The sequence below is a fragment of the Hemicordylus capensis genome, chromosome 11 (assembly GCF_027244095.1).
Source record: "Hemicordylus capensis ecotype Gifberg chromosome 11, rHemCap1.1.pri, whole genome shotgun sequence".
Taxonomy (NCBI): Eukaryota; Metazoa; Chordata; class Lepidosauria; order Squamata; family Cordylidae; genus Hemicordylus; species Hemicordylus capensis.
In genome coordinates, this window is record NC_069667.1 from 9,089,534 (window position 1) to 9,108,228 (window position 18,695).

Consider the following 18,695-nt stretch of genomic DNA (forward strand, 5'->3'; position numbering starts at 1 on the left):
CAGGGGTTCAAACTTACTTTATTATTATTTTTCAAATTTGTATACCACCCCAAACATCCATCTCTGGGCGGTTTACAACATAAAACAGACTGAAAATAAAAACCTTAAAACAATTTAAAAACATGGCCCATTTATTTAGTTTGGCTGGGGCGGGGGGAGTCTTTAGAGACTTTTAAAAGTTGTCAGAGATGGGGGAGGGGGCTCTTATTTCAGAAGGGAGTGCATTCCAGAGCCTTGGGGCAGCAACTGAGAAGGCCCATCCCTGTGAAGCCACCAGACCACCTTGCTGACAACTGCAGATGAAAACAGATAAAACATGGGCCCATAATATCTACAAAAGTGATTTTTCTCGCAATGTCTCATCACAAGATCAACCGAGAAAACAATTTGGCGGTTTTCCCATGGGTGTTGTATAACTACGTTATATTGAGAGCCAGTTTCACTGTTTCCCAAACCATGAAGCCCACAGGAACATTGGAAGCTGCCTTATACCGAGTCAGACCACTGGACCATTTAGCTCAATATCATCTACACTGACTGGCAGTGACTCTCCCAAGGTTTCAGGCAGGAGTCTCTCACAGCCCTACCTGGAAGGGTCTTCTGCATACAATGCAGAGGCTCTACCACAGAGAGATGGCTCCATCCCCATTTCCCCCTGAAGATTCTGGAAGATTCTGCAAACCCTTTCTGTTTTGTCTGGGTTTTGCAAACACAGTCTGATTGTTTTCAAACAAGTCAATTCTCAATCTTTATTATGGTCAACAGACCAGCAAGATACAATACATACCTTTCTCTGCCCCCGCCCCCCCACCACACTCACTCACATACACAGTTAAATAATCTTACAAGTAGTAGAGAAGCCATGCAAATGAAGCATCATATTGTTTTAACAAGTTATTCTAATCAGAACTAATCAGCCTACTCTCCTTACACTGTCTCTACATCTGGACTAAATTTGGTGCAAATTGAGGTCCACAAGTTAGATCTCTTGTGCCTCAAATGTTTATGCATCCACCATCTTGGATTGGGGTGGATGACATCATCACAAATTAGATCATTGGGGCATCCCTATGTGTCCATTCAGCTGTAGCAAATTTGGCTCAACTCGGTTAAGCGGTTCACAAGTTAGCCCACTTGCGCCTCAAAGTTTTATGTGTCCGCCATCTTGAACCAGCGTGGATGGCATCATCACAAGCTATGCCACTGAGGTGTCCATGTGTGTCACTCACTGCAGCTGTACCCAATGTGGTTCAAATAGGTTAGGAAGTCCACAAATTAGCCCGCTTGTACCTCAGATGTTCATGTGGCCATCTCTAACTGGAGTGAATGACATCATCACACACCATGCCATTAGGGCATCCCTATGTGTCCCTACATCTGTAGCAAATGTGGTTCAAATCGGTTAGGCGGTTCACAAATTAGCCCACTTGCGCCTCAAAGGTTTACATGTCCGCCATTTTGGATTGGGGTTGATGACATCATCACAAACTGTTGAGGGGTCCTATGTGTCCCTACAACTGTACCCGATTTGGTTCATACTGGTCCAGGCGTTGCGAAGTTGATAGTGGGGGACACACAGACACACACACACACAGAGACACACACAGAATGTCGGGTGATCTCATAAGCCTACTGGAAAGTAGGCTAAAAAACAGCTTACTTACTATAGGCTTACTGATGCTTAAGACCTCTTGAGATTTTCTGGATTCTGTGTCAGATTCTGAAAACAACAACAATATATATTAGAGGGCGGGGGTGGGGAATAACCAGCAAACATTTCTTATGTAACTACAGACTCAAAGACAATTCTATCAGAACAGCAGCACATGCGGTGCAAGGTTCAGGCCCTCACTTGTTTTGACCACTAGATTTGCCAAGTGACAGACGACTTTGCAGCGTGCCCTACTTCCCTCATTTCTCTAGGACCATGGGGATTCTAAAATGTTGGCACATTTGGAGCCCAACTGTTAGAGGGAACATTGTTGGGCAGCCTAACAGGGATTCCCAGATGTTATGGACTACAATTCCCATAATCCCCAAGCAAAAGCCATTGCAGCTGGGGATTCTGGGAGTTGTAGTCAACAACATCTGGGAATCGCTGTTAGATGGAACACTGCTGCCCAACTGCTGCTTCATTTTGGAAAGCGAGCATAGCCTGATTTATTTTGGAGAGCAAGCATAGCCTGATTTCTCGAGACTTTTACCAGTAAGAGTTTAGAAGACATCTTTTTGTGATTAACTACATACCAAACGATAAGCAAAGTATGGTAGCAATCCACTCTGCCGTGAGATTTATTTTCATTGTTTTCTTGCAGGATGTTCAAGCTTTTGACAACTAAGGCTTCGTGTTTCTCGAAGTAACGTTTATACACTTGAGAGGAAAGCCCACATTCATGTTTCAGAAAATGGCTGCATTTGCACGTAACGCGGAACCGAGTTTAAGGAACCAGAGGTTGCCAAAATTGCACATCCAAATGCAGGAAACTCTGGTTCCGCAAGGCGACTGACCTGAGGTGGTTTTTTTGGAACTCCAATATGAACTCTCGGGTGAGTTCATGCAAGCTTGCAAATGGAGCATCCTTTCAGAAGAACCTCCCTAGAACCTAGTTTTTCTCCACTGTCCCTCTGAAAACCTCGACCCCTGCCTGACACAGTCAAGACCAAGAGGAAATGAGGAAAATAGTTAGAGGCTGCTAAACTGTAAGTTAGTTAGTTAGTTATAAGTTTATTCGGTCATTGACCAGCAAATAAACTGTAAGAACCAAACACATATGGGAAAGAAGACTGAGGAACTAGTGCAAACTTTCTAAACCTAACACATCCTGATTCTATTGTGGTTTGTGCATTCTGTTGAGGTTTGTGCATGGCAATTTCACTATGCATAGTTTTAAATTTTAAGCTGGTCTAAGGACCGTAATAAAACTTACTACTACTACTGTTATGCGTAGTCTGAACATGAGGTCTGCTGGACACCCATTACAATCATCTTTATTGCAGCTGGTTTGGGTGGCCTCGGCCTCTTTGGTGAGCTCTCACTTCACGTGAAGAAATGGAACTATTCATGGCAATGGAAAGAATGGCAATAGAAGACTGAACCGGAACGGGAAGGAAGTCTAAGCTAGAAACTTCAACATGGTATACAGGTGGCCCTCGTTATCCCTGGGCTCCGTATCCACAGTTTTGCGTATACGCGATTGGGCCTTAGGGACCCAGCTTCATTATCCGCGGGTAGAAAAATAGGCGAAATTCACCAATCCACGCATTTGAGTGAAAGGAAACGAATTCCAATGTCATTTCCGGGTGCCATTTTCCAGCAGAGCAACATTGTGGCCCTTTAAAATAACATGCTGCTACACAGCTCTACAGATGCCCTGCCTCAGGGATGGGGAGAAATGGATCCAACGTTCCCACTATGAGCCACCCGGAACATTTCCTGTTTTCTCTTTAAATCTAAAGCAACAAAGGAAAAGACAGCTTTCCTTTGGTTCTCTAAGAATGTTTTTCCGCTTGATTTAATTATCACAGGCCGACACTCAGGGCAAAGATGAAGAGGGTTGCACAAGGACGTATTTTGGGGTGGCACAGAGGGCTTCTTGGGGAAGGGGAAGATGTCAATAATGGCCATTTCCCCGCTGCACCAGCCCAGTTATTTGGGAAGTTCGGCCAGGGAAGTTTGGTGCTTTCTCGCTCTGTATGCCAGCCCCTGAAATTGCACCAAGATACAGACTTATTTTGAACACAAGTGAACAGTTCGTTCATTCATTCAGTTTCTATACTGCCCTTCCTAAAGTGGCTCAGGGCCGTTTAAAATAAAACAGACATGACATAATTAAGATTTTTTTTTAAATTAAAAACCAGGTTAAAATTAAAACCATGTATCATTAAAAGCCAGGCTAAAAAGATGGGTCTTTAAGGCTCTCCTGAAGGCCTCCAAGGAAGACAATCCTTGCACGGGAATGCACGGGAAGTGCATTCCACAACCAAGCACCAACAACTGAGCAGGCCCCATCCCAGGTCACCACCAGATGAACTGGTGGTACCCAAAGACGGACCCCTTCTGATGATCTTAATGAGCAGTGGAGATCTTGAGGAGAAAGGTACTCTCTCAGTTAACCCGGACCTGAGCCATTCAGGGCTTTAACAGTAATAACCAGCACGTTGTACCTTGCCCAGAAACTTATTGGCAGCCAGTGCAACTGCTTAAGAACAGGCATAATGTGGTCTCTCTAGGATATCCCAGAGACCAATCTAACTCTGCCTGCTTGTGGTCTCTCTGTCTGATCTGGCTTTCTCTGACAAGCTGGTGGCAACTGCAGACAAACCTCTCCAGATGACCTCAATGGACGGTGGGGCTCATGGTGAAGAAGGTGTTCTCTTATATACCCAGGGCCTAAGTGGTTTAGGGCTTTATAGGCTATAGCCAGCACCTTGTATTTTGCCCGGAAACCTTTTGGGAGCCAGTGTAGCTCTTTTCGTAAAAGGACTAATAGGGTTTTTCCGATATGACCCAGAGACCAATCTGGCTGCCGCATTTTGGACAAACTGAAGTTTCCAAACTACGTACAAAGGCAGCCTTACATAGAGCACATTGCAGCAGTCCAACCTGGAAGTGACCAACTGGTGCGCCACAGTTTTCAGGTCCCTGTTTTACATTTCCGACTTACCTCCCATTTCGGCATCAGCTAGTGGGCTTCCCCTGGTTTTTCCTACTTGCTTCTGCTTTATTGGCCCTCCTGTTCCCTGCTGTCCCTTTCCGAATCCATTCTGGACGCTGGCACTGGAGGAATTGTGAACTTTATGAGGTGACGAAGGAGGGCTGTTCATTTTGTTATTGGCATGTCCACTAGCTTGCCGGTCTTTTAGCCTCTTCTTCAAATGTTCTTGCATTTTGAGAGTCCTTTCGTCTCGCTGAGCAAAATTTGTTCTTGCATGGGAACGGGACTCTAAAGGGGCACCAGCAAAAAGAGGCCATCAGATGGAACAGAAAAAGCACCAGATCTTGGTGGGTGGACAGGCACCTGGTTACAGAAGTTAAGGGGGGTTCATCTGAATGTCAACCTTATTTGTAATAGCTTTTAAAATGAAAAAAGCTTTCAAGGGTTGGGCAGGTAAGAAATCTAAAATATAAGTAACTGGATCCAGTACAATAACTAGCAATCAGTCCTGGAAGTTAATAATATAACTGCAACACAGATAACATTTGGGAAGAGAGTTGGGATAACCCCAGAGGTTTTCCAAGGCTGAATATTTGGCTATTCAACATAAAATCAAAATACAAAGTAAACAGAACAAAAACATAACGTTTAGACAGCCACAAAACTAGACAGCCACACAGGAGAAACCAAATATTATCGCAAGGATATTTCTCCTTTCATTTGCATAGTGCAAATTTGCACTTTGTACATCTTACTAGCCACTTGTTTCGTTTCCAGGCAAGAAGAGCCACCCACAACAGGACAGCCAATAACTTCCAGGATCCTCCTCCTTCACAGCAAGAACTCTATCGTATTTGCCAGCTGTTTCTGTAGATATGAGCCTCTGGAGAGCCATTTATGGGCAGCTTAAAGGGAAGCTCTATTTCCTTGTTCTGTTCCCCTTTCCAACATGCACAGTAGTCAATAGTTGCATCAGCTGCCAAGATCTAGCAGGCTGTTAATCTACATAAATAATATATTGTGGCAAGGAAAGACCTCTTACTATGGCCATCAGGCCATTTTTGCTTCTTGTGCACTATAGCCAGGCTGGGGAGAAGCCTGCTGTCATTTTGCTTAAGCTTCAAACATTTGGCAGCAAACTTGACCCACTTCAGATGATAGGATTTCAAACTGCTGTTAGGCACAATGTCTTGCAATAGGTTGCAAGAGCCTATAAAAGACAGTACAGTGAATCTTCTGAGCGTTCAGTCAGCACACTGGACAACAGGCTCAAGAGATTCTTATCAGACACATCAGTTTCCTTCAAGTTTCCACCATGACCTCCTCCAAAAGAGGTCAGAAAGCCATGCACAGCCCACAAGCTGCCCACACAAGGCACGCAACATTGTTGAAAGAAGAGCCTCCCCATCTCTGGCAACTTTTAAAAAGGCACTGAAGATGTATTTATTCACCCAGACTTTTAATTAGATTTATAGTTTTAATACTTTTTAATGTGGGGTTTTAACGGATTTTAATGTTAATGATTTTAATGTTTAAATGATCTTAATTGTAAACCGCCCAGAGATGCAAGTTTCAGGAGTTATAGAAACATGTAAAATAAATAAAACATTCCACCAAGGGTAGGCAGCATCTTCTTTTTCCTAACGCTTATTTCAAATCCCCTTCTGTCCCATCCCACAGGTTGGGGCAGTTCGTGATTAAAATACAGGAGAACCTCGTTATTCACTGAACTGCTATTTGCGGTTCCGCATATCCATGGGGTGTCTAATAGACACCTGTTTTCAGTATCTGCAGGTACTAATGGGTTAAAACCCATGTACCCATGGTTCCTAGAAGGGCGGAAGTGACCGTGGAGGTCACTTCCGGCTGCCATTTCATCTGGAGGAGGATTGTATCTCAATAGGGAGCCATCCCAAACAAGTCTTGCTGTGCTTTCAGAAAGATTCGTGAACAGACTTTAACAGATCGTTAAAGAAAGAAAGAGGAAGGCCCTAAGAACGCTTCTCTACATTCCCTGGCTGTTTCACCTTTGCACGTTGAAACTTGCACAGATCCAGGTGCATGATGGTACCGTCATTGGAAAGAATAGCCGTACTGTTGTTCCACCCAACGCTAGCACCGCTATTATTCTCAATGGCAGTACCATCATGCAACTGCATCTGTGCAATTCCCAACAGTTGTGCCACGGCACTTTTACGCCACTGTGTTAAGAACATGTACCAGTTCCCCGGGTGCACAAGATGTCAACCCTGTGCAGACTGTGGGCTGCTGCTCTTTGCCCATGGACCTCAATAAGGACGCTGCCTGCCAAATTCCGCATCAGCCACGTGAGCGACAAGGGACTCAATTCAATCCGACAGCAACGCTGAACGCTACTGACTTCACAACAAGGACACACTTCCTCTCATCCGCTGCCAGAAATCTGCTCAAGCCTTACCTTGTTCTTGATAAACATGAGGCGATGGGGGTGGAGGTGGAGGATGCTGATGGACAAACTGGGGCGGCAATTCTCCTGTCCCCGGAACTGGAGGATACACTGGGTGAGGCGGGTGGGGCAGCAAAGCAGGGTGGGGGTGCATGTAATGGGGCACGTGCGGAGGCGGCGGATGCATAGAGGGGTGGAATTCTGTAGAATGTGGCATCACGATCACCTTCCGAACCCCGTTTTCTTCCACCATCTGCAATAAAGAACAAACAGATCAAGCTATTATGGTTACTTCTTTTTTTTCTTTTTTCTTTTTGTAAAGTTCCACTGATTACTAATTATTCTGCTCCTCTCACCTTCATCTTGTTAAGCTTAATCCAGACCAAAACCAAAAAGGTTTTGGTTTTAAACTATGAGACTTTGGGGGCTATATGAAATGTTAAAGAAAAGGAATTCACGGGCATTCCTTGTCTTCAGTTACAAAATTTTTAGTCCTCTCCTCAAATTGCCTCCACTGGAAGAGAAACAAGGCACATGCTGCCAAACAAGGCCCATACATCCCACTAGTGTTCATGACAGCAATGTCCAGGTAGCCTTAATTTATTGGAAATGTGAGAACACAAATAAGGCTGAAATCAATACCCACAACACATGGGGAATAAGTAATAGGAGGCAGGGAGGGATTCTCATTTTCTTCAGTTGGAGGAGAGCTGGGCCCATAGTAGCAAGCATGACTTGCCCCTTTAGCTAAGCAGGTTCTGCCCTGGTTGCATATGAAAGGGAGACTTGATGTGTGAGCACTGGAAGAGATTCCCCTCAGGAGATGGAGCTGCTCTGGGAAGAGCATCTAAGTTCCAAATTCCCTCCCTGGAAGCATCTCCAAGAGAGGGCTGAGAAAGACTCCTGCCTACAACCTTGGAGAAGCCGTTGCCAATCTGGGTAGACAATCCTGAGCTAGATGGACCAGTGGCCTGACTCAGTATATGGCAGCTTCCTACGCTCCTATGTCCCAGTTAATGGCCGAGATAAAACTATCACCTCCTGCTGGTAACCGGAAGTCCTTGGGTGTCCTCCCTAGAACAATGTTCTTCACGGTAAGGCTCGAGGGTCAGTGGTGGGCCCCATCAACCCCAAGTGTGACTCCCTGACTAACTGTTCATGGGGCCTGTGTGAAGCTGTGTGCAGCCAAAGTTGAATACTCTGCACGGTCCCCCAGCACCATGTGGGGCTGACCACCACCATGTGGGGCTGACCCATGCAGTGCTGCACTTTGCCCAGCCCCAGGTGGCTCCATTAAGGAAGGCAGAACCCCTGCGCCATCTTGGAAGGCGTGCACCAAGGGTGTCATCCTTCCCCATAAAGCTCTTAAAAGAGGAATGTGTCCAACGGCCCTCCCAGAACGGAGGAAAGCACAGGACAGGAAGTCCTCGCTATCCACAGACTCTGGATCCACAGCTTCGTGGATCCGCGACTGGGCCTTAGAGACCCAGTTCCATTGCCCACAGGTAGAAAAACAGGTGAAATTTGCCTATCTGAGGTTTCGAGTGGCCAGAAATGACTTCAGATGTCATTTCTGGCTGTGGTTTTTTTTTTGGGGGGGGGAGAATAAGCTATTGTCCTTTTCTTTTATTTCTGCCCCCCTTTTGCTTTTTTTGGCTCCACCCCTTTTTTGTTAAGAACCTAAACCCGCCTCCCTCCCCACTCATGATTTCATTATTTGTGGTTTCCGTATTCATCTCAGCATGTTGGCCCTGGATAAGGTGGAGCATGAAAGCAAGCCTTGCCCTCTCCTTGGTCTGCAACATCACATTTACTTGATTTTGATTCTCACTAAAGGGGGGGAAATACCCTTGTCCGACCCAGTTTTTAGTTGTGAGAAGAGCCTCGCTTTTGAACAGATCCTCAGAACAATGTGCCAATACATATAAAAAGCCCTAACCTGAGGGGCTACACACTCAAACGTAGCCCTTTTTGCATAGCATTCAGCTCAATATCACCTCTTCTCAGCACTTTATTTCTTTTAGCATGCTTTCATTTCTTTGCCGTTATCAACCACCTGCAAAATCTAGTCAAAGCTTGTGTCTCGGTCCAAGATTTGTACAAATGAGAAACCAAACACCATCTTCTGCATGTTCCTCTAACCAATTCTCCCGCCTGAAGTATGTTTAGTTTGACCAGTCAATTCTCACCCGGTTTCCTAGCCGGCAAACAGGACCCACAGAGACAGAGCTCCCAGTTATGCCCAACACACCACTGGAAAGTTTCTCAACTCAAGATCAGCCAGAGCTGATGGGAAACTGTTGCCCTTAAAGAAGAAAGAATGTGGCACGCCATGGGTTATTACGACAAAGGTCACCTGTAATGGGACCTTAGAGCCGTGTGCAATTAACGTGTGGTTATGTCAGCACAATAGCATTTTTGAAAACAACATATTTCTTTCCTTGGTTACAAGCCACCTTGTGCAAAGGTGGGCTTCCAAACATTTCTTTAGCAAGCTGAAGTACAATTTCTGCAATAAGCACTCACTGGATGTACACACACTCTTAACTTCCAGTTCTAAGAGGCAGCTTGAGCGGTGTGCACCACTGAGGCCTACTGCAGATAAGAGGACCTGGCATACCTGCAAATTATCCCTACTTCTTCACTGAGCAGTTATATGTGGCTCTCTCCATTCGGAGTGCAGAGTTCCTTGGTGTGTGTTGCTTTTTTAAACCAAGTATGAAGCTCCTCCCACTTCCTCACTCAAGTCCACTGCTACTGAAATCGCAATATCTAATGTCGACATGACCTCTGTTAAAACTGGAACCAAGTCCCCGACAGGTGAGGACTGAAAGAAATGGTTCAACAAGCAAGCAGCAGAATCCACAGGTAGGCCAAGCTCACGGTTGCCTCCAAATGGTGCAAACACGGGGTGGAGCAAAGCAATGTTGACTTGGGCACCACTAGCCAGCGTTGCCTCGACCTAGTGGCCCCACACCCCCTGAATGGAGGTCTATCAAAGGAGGTCTCAGCAGAAGCTAAAAATAATGGTTCTGTAATATCTAGTATAGGGCTTGACAGATCCCAGTTGACAGGCAGCCATTGTGCCTAGAAATTCAACTATGGTACTTAGCAGTGTTCCCTCTAAGGCGTGCGCATGTGTGCACACCCACAAGGTTTTTTGTTATGTCCACTCAGTTTTCAGATCCTGCTCAGGTTTAATCAGGAAGGTCCCACCCCGAATGCATGTGGGCACACAGTGCCCTCTGAACCCAGAGGGCCAGCGTAACGGTTCTCAAAACCTTGGTAACGGTTGTGGATGAGACTGCAAGGTCCACAAGAAGGGCAGAAGGAAGAAGAGAGTAGATCCCACAGCCTGTAGGAAATACTGGGCTGGTCGTGCCCTGTAGTTAGGTCAGAAAGCACTCCGAAGTGCCAGACCGGAGAGATCAGGTTCAGAAAAGTGCCAATGTGTCTCTTCTTTCTCTGGACTAGGCATCGAAGGCGGCAGAAGGCAGGACGCCGTGTGTGTGCGCGTGCATCTTCAGGGAAAACTTGGAAGATTTATGAAAGGGGGGGTGTTGGGACCCCCACTTTTTATGGAAAGAGATTTGCCATAAGTCAGACCTACCAATAAGCTTCAAGTACAGCCCCCCAGACTTACTCCAACCAAGCACACACTCACCTGGAGCAGGGAATGGGCTACTGTGGAGGACGATTGTCTTCGGTTCCAAGTTCCTTCCCTGGAATCTCCAAGAGAAGGCCGAGAGAGATTCCTGCCTGCAACCTTGGAGAAGGTTGCAGGCAGTCTGTGTAGACAACACTGAGCGAGATGGACCAACGGTCTGACTCAGTGTATGGCAGCTTCCTACGTTCCTGCTGCATTAAACAGCTGGGTCCAGCTGCTGGGTCAGACGGAGCCTCCCCACCCAGTGGGAGCCCGGTACAAAATCATTTCCCCCACCTCCTACTTGGCTCGTTTTTACGAGCACAAAACAGGAGCACGCGCAGCTCCCGAACTTGAGTAGGATACTCATCCCACTCCATGAATACTTGCGAGGACCAGCCTGCAGGAGGACTGTGCACGTCGGTTGAAATCGGGATTCCGCTTCGGAATGCCTAGCCCCCACCACAAAGAGGCATTCCCTCACGGGAATGGGCAGTGTTGGGGTGAGGATTGAAAAAGCCGCCCAGCACTGGCATGGGGAAAGTCTTGAGAACGGTAATTCAGCACTGCATACAGAGAAGGAAGTCCTTTTAGTTATCTCCTTGTCTGAACCATTATCACTGCCCCCTGACCAACTCCAGGAAGTGCTGCAGGGTAAAAGGCAGTGAATCTCAAAAAAGGGGGAAGGAATGGCCTTGAATCTCAAGTGGAATCTTTGAGGAGGCCTTCGATGGCAGAAGGGAAAGATAAGCACGCTCCAGAAGGGCTCTGACTCAGCTCCCCGAGTCTTCAGGGCTCAGTGCACAAGCAGCAAATGCTAAATGATTCAAAGCCAGCTGGAGTGAATGTCACAGCTACAGAGTTCGAGAGCCATCTGTGTCTGCCCTCCGGGATGGAGCCGGAAACTCAAAAGGGGAGCTGAGAGACTTGGGACGGGGTTGCTAGGGCGCCCTTACCAGTTAACAAACCCTGCAAGGAGCAAAGGTCAATTTGCTCAACAGAGTCTCTGGCCAAGTTTCGGAAAAACTGGTTTCTAGATGACACTGCCCTGCTGAAGTAAGAAAGGGTGCTAAAGGGGCATCAGCCACATGAAATTTTGCAATAAGACACTTTTCTTATTTTTGCTATGTAAACTGCTTTGAAAACTTTTTGTTGAAGAAAGAGAAATAGATTCCAACAGTAGCCAGCCAGATATTTCTGCAGTAGCCAAGAAGGGGCCTTTTCCCTCTTGATTAAGCTCCAACAACTCAGTTTTGTAAGATGAAGGGTTGAGATCAAGATGATGCTGTATTCAAGATAATGCTTTTTATAATTTTCAATTTTAATTTGAACCTAATAAGTGTGGTTTTTAATCTGACTTCTTTTTTAAAATTTAGTTAATTATATTACTTGTATTGTATCTCTGTCTATCTTACTGTTGTGAGCCGCCCCAAGCAGAGGTGCACAGGAAGGGCGGGGTATAAATATTTCAAATAAATAAATATTCAGGAACACTCAGTGATGAGTTTGAAAACCAAGAGGGGAGGAATGACTCAGCACCTGGTCTGGGCCATCACACAGTGCCCAGTCCCAAAATGAGTCACACATCTGCAGGGGGAGGGAAGAGCGAAGGTCGCACACCAGCATAACTAAAACTGAAATGTAGCACCCAGGGCCATCTGTCCCACTGGCCCATCATCACAGGATGCACAGCAACATCCAGCATGCCCCTTTGGGGGGAGGAAGGGCAACTAAGGAACCAGTTCTCCAGTGCGGATACTCTTGAGCCAGAGTCTGCCCTTCTTCCCAGAGAAAGGCCTAATGGCCAGCTGGTGAAACCTTCCCCAGGGCCCTAACAGCCTGCCTGGGCTACAGCCCCTGATAGCAAACAAGGCAGCCCCTTGGCAGCCCACGGAGGGACTGCAAGATGGTTCGACCTAGGCCCTCCTGAGCAAAGTTGCCAACTAATGCACCAAAGGAGGGCCTTAAGAACATAAGAACGGCCCTGCTGGATCAGGCCCAAGGAGGCCCATCTAGTCCAGCATCCTGTTTCGCACAGGGGCCCACCAGATGCCACTGGGAGCCAACAGGCAAGAGGTATGTGCATGCCCTCCCTCCTGTTGTTACTTCCCTGCAACTGGTACTCAGAGGCATCCTGCCCTTGAGGCTGGAGGTGACCCACAGCCCTCCGACTAGTAGCCGTTGATAGACCTCTCCTCCATGAAGTTATCCAAACCCCTCTTAAAGCCATCCAGGTTGTTGGCTGGAATTCCACAAGTTGATTATGTGTTGTGTGGAAAAGTACCTCCATCTGCTGGCCTTAAATTTCCTGGCAATCAATTTCATGGGATGACCGCTGGTTCTAGTGTTATGTGAGAGGTAAAACAATCTCTCTATCCACTTTCTCCACACCATGCATGATTTTATAGACCTCTATCATGTCTCCCCGCAGTCAACTTTTTTGTAAACTAAAAAGCCCCAGGTGTTGTAGCCTTGCCTAAAGCCTTGGAGAAGGTGCTGCCAGTCAGTGTAGACAATACTGAGCTAGATGGACCACAGGTCTGGCTCGATCCAAGTCACCTTCCACTGTGGGAGATACAATGCCACATAAGAACTTAAGAAGAGCCCTGCTGAATCAGGCCCAAGACTCATCTAGTCCAGCATCCTATTTCCCACAGTGGCCCAACAGATGCCTCTGGGAAGCCCACAGGCAAGAGGTGAGGGCATGCCCTCTCTTCTGCTGTTGCTCCCCTGCAACTGGTATCTAGAGGCATCTTGCCTCTGAGGCTGGAGGTGGCCTTATAGTCGCCAGACTAGTAGCCATTGATAGTCCTTTCCTCCATGAATTTGTCTAAGCCTCTTTTGATGCCATCCAAGCTAGTGGCCATCACCACATCCCGTGGCAGAGAATTTCAAAGATTGGTTATGCACTGTGTGAAAAAGTACTTCCTTGTGTTAGTCCTGAAATTCCCAACCTTCGGTTTCATGAGATGACCCCTGGTTCTAGTGTTGCAAGAGAGAAATTTCTCTCTGCCGACTCTCTCCACTCCATGCACAATTGATACACCTCGATCATGTCTCCCCTTAGTTGCTTCTTTTCCAGACTAAAGAGCCCCAGATGCTGTCTCATTGCCTCATAAGGAAGGTGCCCCATGCCCCTGATCATCTTGATCACATCCCAGGCCCCTGATCCCATGCTAAAGAGGGAAGGGAATTCATATAGGAAAGAGGGAGGGAGAGGATGCATGTGAGCCTACAACGTACTCCTGACCTCTTAATCACAGTAAATGGATTCGAGAACACGACGTTCTACATACAGCAAATGCAGGACACTCAATAAGACAAGGGGAAAGACTTCTATTCCTGCCCCCACTTTCCATGTAACACTGTTTGAAAAGTTCATTCTCTCGCCTCGGCCTGGAAAATGCGATTCTTGCGGAAGCATTCAAGGTCCATAATGATTACCTGAGATACGTAGCCAGGAGGCACAAAGATCGGAGGCACAGAACCGTTCGGTGACATCATCGGAACGTGTGCTGGACCTGAAAGGAAACCAAGCAACCGAGCGTTCATGTCCGCATATTAGACGGGAGCGTGTGTAGTCATGGTTCATTTGACAACCTCGCTCGCCTAAATGGCAATTGCACATCTGCATACACATTTCATTCTTATGTAAAAGGCTTTAAAGCCATTTCCCCAGCCTCTTCAGGAGCTTCAAATCACTGCAGAGAACAGTCACAAAATCATGTTACCTGAGAAGCTGTACCATAGCTGAGAAAAATGGAGGGGAGAGGGGGAGAACCCAAATAAATGGGTCTGAAAGGTGAAGGACAAGGGTAGGCTTTATGGAAATACATGTTAGTAAATTTCCAAAATTGCTAAAAACCATTATCCAGTCAGCTATGTCTTTGACAAACCCTGACTTATTGGCGGGGGGGGGGGGGGGGACACTGGGCCAGGACTGGTCTCTAGGCTCAGTGGCAGAGCCTCTGATTTGCATGCAGAAGGTCCCGGGTTCAATCCTGGCAGCATCTCCAGGTAGGGCTGGGAGAGACCCCAGCCTGGAACCTTGCAGAATCTGCTGCCAGTCAGTGTAGACAATATTGAGCTAGATGGACCAAGGGTTTGACTCAGTAGAAGGCAGCTCCCTATGTTACCACTGAGCTTCTCCTGTCCCTCTTTTCTTCCTCAGAACTAAGGAGAGAGAGAGAGAGTTTCTAGTTCCCTTTGTATTTTGCAGTTTATTGGCCTTATGTGGAAGGCATTTTGTAATTTGCTGGTCAATCGACTGTAAGAAAATTCAAATTCAAACCTTGGAGAGCCACTGCCAGTCAGGGTAGAGTTATATGGGCCAAGGGTCTCACTTGATGTAAGTCAGCTTCCTATGTTCCTAAAGCCACAATTCTTCTTTATGCAGGCGACATCCTGCTCCATGGAGGTATGCCGTTCTCATGACATGTAAACATGCCTGGAAGGACCACATGGGGTGGAATCTTTGCAGACACTCAGATTTTGCAAGAGCAATGAAGAGGTTGAAACCACCACACCAGCACAGATGTGTGTCTGGGAAGAGGGTCTCACTTCCTACCTAATTGTACTTAGAACCACAGCTTAGATAGCCAAGGTACTCTTGCATATCTTCTACGAAGAGTAAGGGATCTGAAGCATATTTTGATCCTTTGGGGATATTAACCTATTTACCCAAATCAAAGGCAACTCTAAATTTTAAGACGGGCCTTTAAAAATACAGGTTATATCTGTATTTATCTGAAAGGAAGAAGACTCTGAATTTAAGACAGTTCCAATTTATAACATCAAATAACTTGGGGGGAAACTAGTATTGGATTCAGAAAAAATCGCCTACATTTAAGCAGTTAACACTAAAAAAAAAAGGATCTCTGGAAAGAACATGGTCAACACCACAGAATATGCATTAATATTCAGAACAGTGGAATGTTGCTTCCCTAGAAGGACCTGGAAATTGAACTGTCTCAGAAATTGGGAGGGCAAGATTCTGTCTCAAAAATGGACAGGCAAGATTCTCTGTGCCTCAGTTCTGAATGGCTCAACACTTAGAAGCAGCTCCTAGTTCAAGAAGCAGGAGTTAAAAACCAGCAGTGCCCAGAAACAGGAGAATTAATCCCCACGGTCCTCTCTTTGCCTTCTACAACTGTATATTTTAAGCGTGTACAATGATCACTGCATATTTTAGTGCTAGGACCAACCGATCTTCAAATACATCCAGCTGTAGCCCACAGTTCATGGGAAAGGGGAGTACAACAACAAAAACAAATATTTATATACCACTTTCCAGCAAAAGTTTCCAAAGTGGTTTACATAGAGAAATAATAAATAAATAAGATGGATCCCTGTCCCCAAAGGGCTCACAATCTAAAAAGAAACATAAGATAGACACCAGCAAGGAGTCACTGGAGGTCCTGTGCTGGGGGTGGATAGGGCCAGTTACTCTCCCCTTGCTAAATAAAGAGAATCACCACATTAAAAGGTGCCTCTTTGCCCAGTTAGCAGGGATAGCATCTGCTTTGTGTGCAGAAGGGCCCCAGAGTGCATTCCTTGGCATCTCAAGCAGAGTTGGGGTAAAGACCCCTGTCGGAAGCCCTGGAGAGGCCCTGCCAGTCAGACTGTACTGAGCTCGGTGGATTAATGGTCTGACGCCATGGCAGTCAGCTTTAGATGTCAAAGTTGGGCTTATGCACGGATGAGGTATCACTACTTGACTTGTATTGTCCTGGAGGATTTAATTTTATTCTTATTTATCTGTCATATTTTTATACCGCCTGGTATGTACATCTCTAGGCTGTGTATAAAATTTAAAATGATATATAAAAATCAGCACAGATTAAAATACACGAAACAATTAAAACAATTAAAACAGTAGCATAGTAGTCACTGGAAGTCCTGTGCTGGGGGTGGACAGGGCCAATTACTCTCCCCTTGCTAAATAAAGAGAATCACCATGTTAAAAGGTGCCTCTGCCCAGTTAGCAGTTAGTACAGTCATAAGAACACAGAAAGCTGCTGCCACATACCGAGTCAGATCATTAGTTTATCTAACTCAGCATTGTCCACACAGACTGGCAGCGGCTTCTCCAAGGTTACAGGCAGGAGTCTCTCTCGGTCCTATCTTGGAGATGCTGCAGGGAGGGAACTTGGAACCTTCTGCATGCAAGTGCTTTTCCCAGAGCAGCCTCATCCCCTAAGGGAAATATCTCACAGGGCTCACACATGTAGCCTCCCATTCATAGGCAACCAGGGCAGAGCCTGCTTAGCAAAGGGGACAATTCATGTGTCCTCCACACTGATCTGGCTACGGCCACTCAGATTCTCCCCCGCTCTCCTGACAACACTTGTGGCTTCTGTTGCTTCTCCACTGGCTGAATCGTGCGTGCTTCATCCTGCTCGAACAGATGTGAGGAAGTAATAAAAAGAGAGCCCGCAGGCGAGATTCTCTGTGCCTCGGTTCTGAATGGCTCAAGACTTAAAAGCAGCCCCTAGCTCAGGAAGCAGGGTTAAGACCAGCAGTGCCCAGATACGGAAGAATTAATCCCCACGGTCCTCTCTCGGCCTACATGCCCTGCGACTCGCCCAACATTAATGCTGGACAGAAATGTGGGTCTTGTACCACGAGGAAAGGGAAAGACCCAGAAGATTTATGGAGAATATAATGGAAAACCTGTTGTGCCTCCCACTCCAATGAAAGCTGATCACGTTGCAGAAGCAGAATAATCCTACTTGCTGTGTTAAATCCAAACATTCAAAGCAACCTACTACAATAACTTGCAAGGAAAAGATAGCAAGTGGCTTTGCCTTGAAACTGATAAAGAGAGGAATTTAGACACTGTAACTTGCCCACTGGAGTCAGGGCAGTCTGTTTCGAGGCCCAATTTCCAGCCCTAAATGGCTTTGGACCCGGTTACTTGAGAGAGCGCCTTGCCCCGTAGGTCCCAACCCAAACCTTAAGATCTTCTTCAAAGCCTCTCCTCCAAGTGCCCCGGCCCGAGGTGAGGCGGGTGGCTAGTAGGGAAAGGGCCTTTTCAGTGGTGGTACCCTGTTTATGGAATAGCGTCCCCAGTGAGCTGGTCTTGTGGTAGCAAGCATGACTTGTCCCCTTTGCTAAGCAGAATCCACCCTGCTTGCATCTGAATGGGAGACTACATGTGTGAGCCCTGTAGGATATTCCCCTTAGGCGATGGAGCCACTTTGGAAAGAGCATCTAGGTTCCAAGTTCCCTCCCTGGCAGCATCTCTAGGATGCAGCTGAGAGAGACACCTGCCTACAACCTTGGAGAAGCCGCTGCCAGTCTGTGTAGACAATAATGAGCTAGATGGGCCAAAGGTCTGACTTGGTAGAAGGCAGCTTCCTGTGTCCCTATGTTCTTTTAGACACCAGGTGAAGACCTTTTTGTTGACCTAGGCCTTTTAAAAATTTTGATCTGACTGTAACTGATTTTAAAAATAATGTTTTTACAATTCTTTTGTATTGTATGTTGTATTTTCTCCCCACCCACCCCCCTCTTTTTGGTCTGTTACAATTTAATATGTTGTGTGTTTTTATCTGATGTTTTAATGCTGTGTTGTAAGCTGCCCAGAGAACAATTTGATATGATGTGGCTAACAAATAAAGTTGTTTTTTTTAAATTATTATTATTATTATTATTATCAGCAGCAGCAGCATCCCCTGGCACTCCTCTTCTTTCCCTTCCACTTCCAAACTGACACAACAGCGGCAGAACGTTGGGTGCATGGAAATAGGCCCAACAGAATTCCCCTTACGAGGTCACACGGTGTGAGCTGTGTTCATGCTCTCAGTGTTCACCATGCTGGGGATTGAGTAAGAAACTTCCACCAGATCAGAAAGGCAGTGTAAGCACGGGTTCCCTCAGCCACCAGCCTTCTTCCCTTATATGCAAGGATTGGTTTCTCTGCAACGGTCATCTCGAGTCATCACTGTTCGGAAAGCACCCTCTTGCA

The 18,695-nt window shown here is 46.4% G+C and overlaps 1 protein-coding gene across 4 annotated transcripts in view; it reads right to left on the reverse strand.

Moving 5' to 3' along the window:
• FNDC3A (fibronectin type III domain containing 3A) overlaps positions 1 to 18,695 on the reverse strand; it is an 86,448-nt gene that overhangs the window by 31,217 nt on the left and 36,536 nt on the right. For all 4 annotated transcript variants that reach the window (XM_053273642.1, XM_053273643.1, XM_053273644.1 and 1 more), the window contains exons 4-7: positions 14,171 to 14,247; positions 7,093 to 7,333; positions 4,665 to 4,943; positions 1,665 to 1,720 (exon numbers count right to left, since the gene is read on the reverse strand). In XM_053273642.1, coding sequence (XP_053129617.1) covers positions 1,665 to 1,720; positions 4,665 to 4,943; positions 7,093 to 7,333; positions 14,171 to 14,247 — 653 coding nt within the window. The remainder of the gene's footprint in view (positions 1 to 1,664; positions 1,721 to 4,664; positions 4,944 to 7,092; positions 7,334 to 14,170; positions 14,248 to 18,695) is intronic.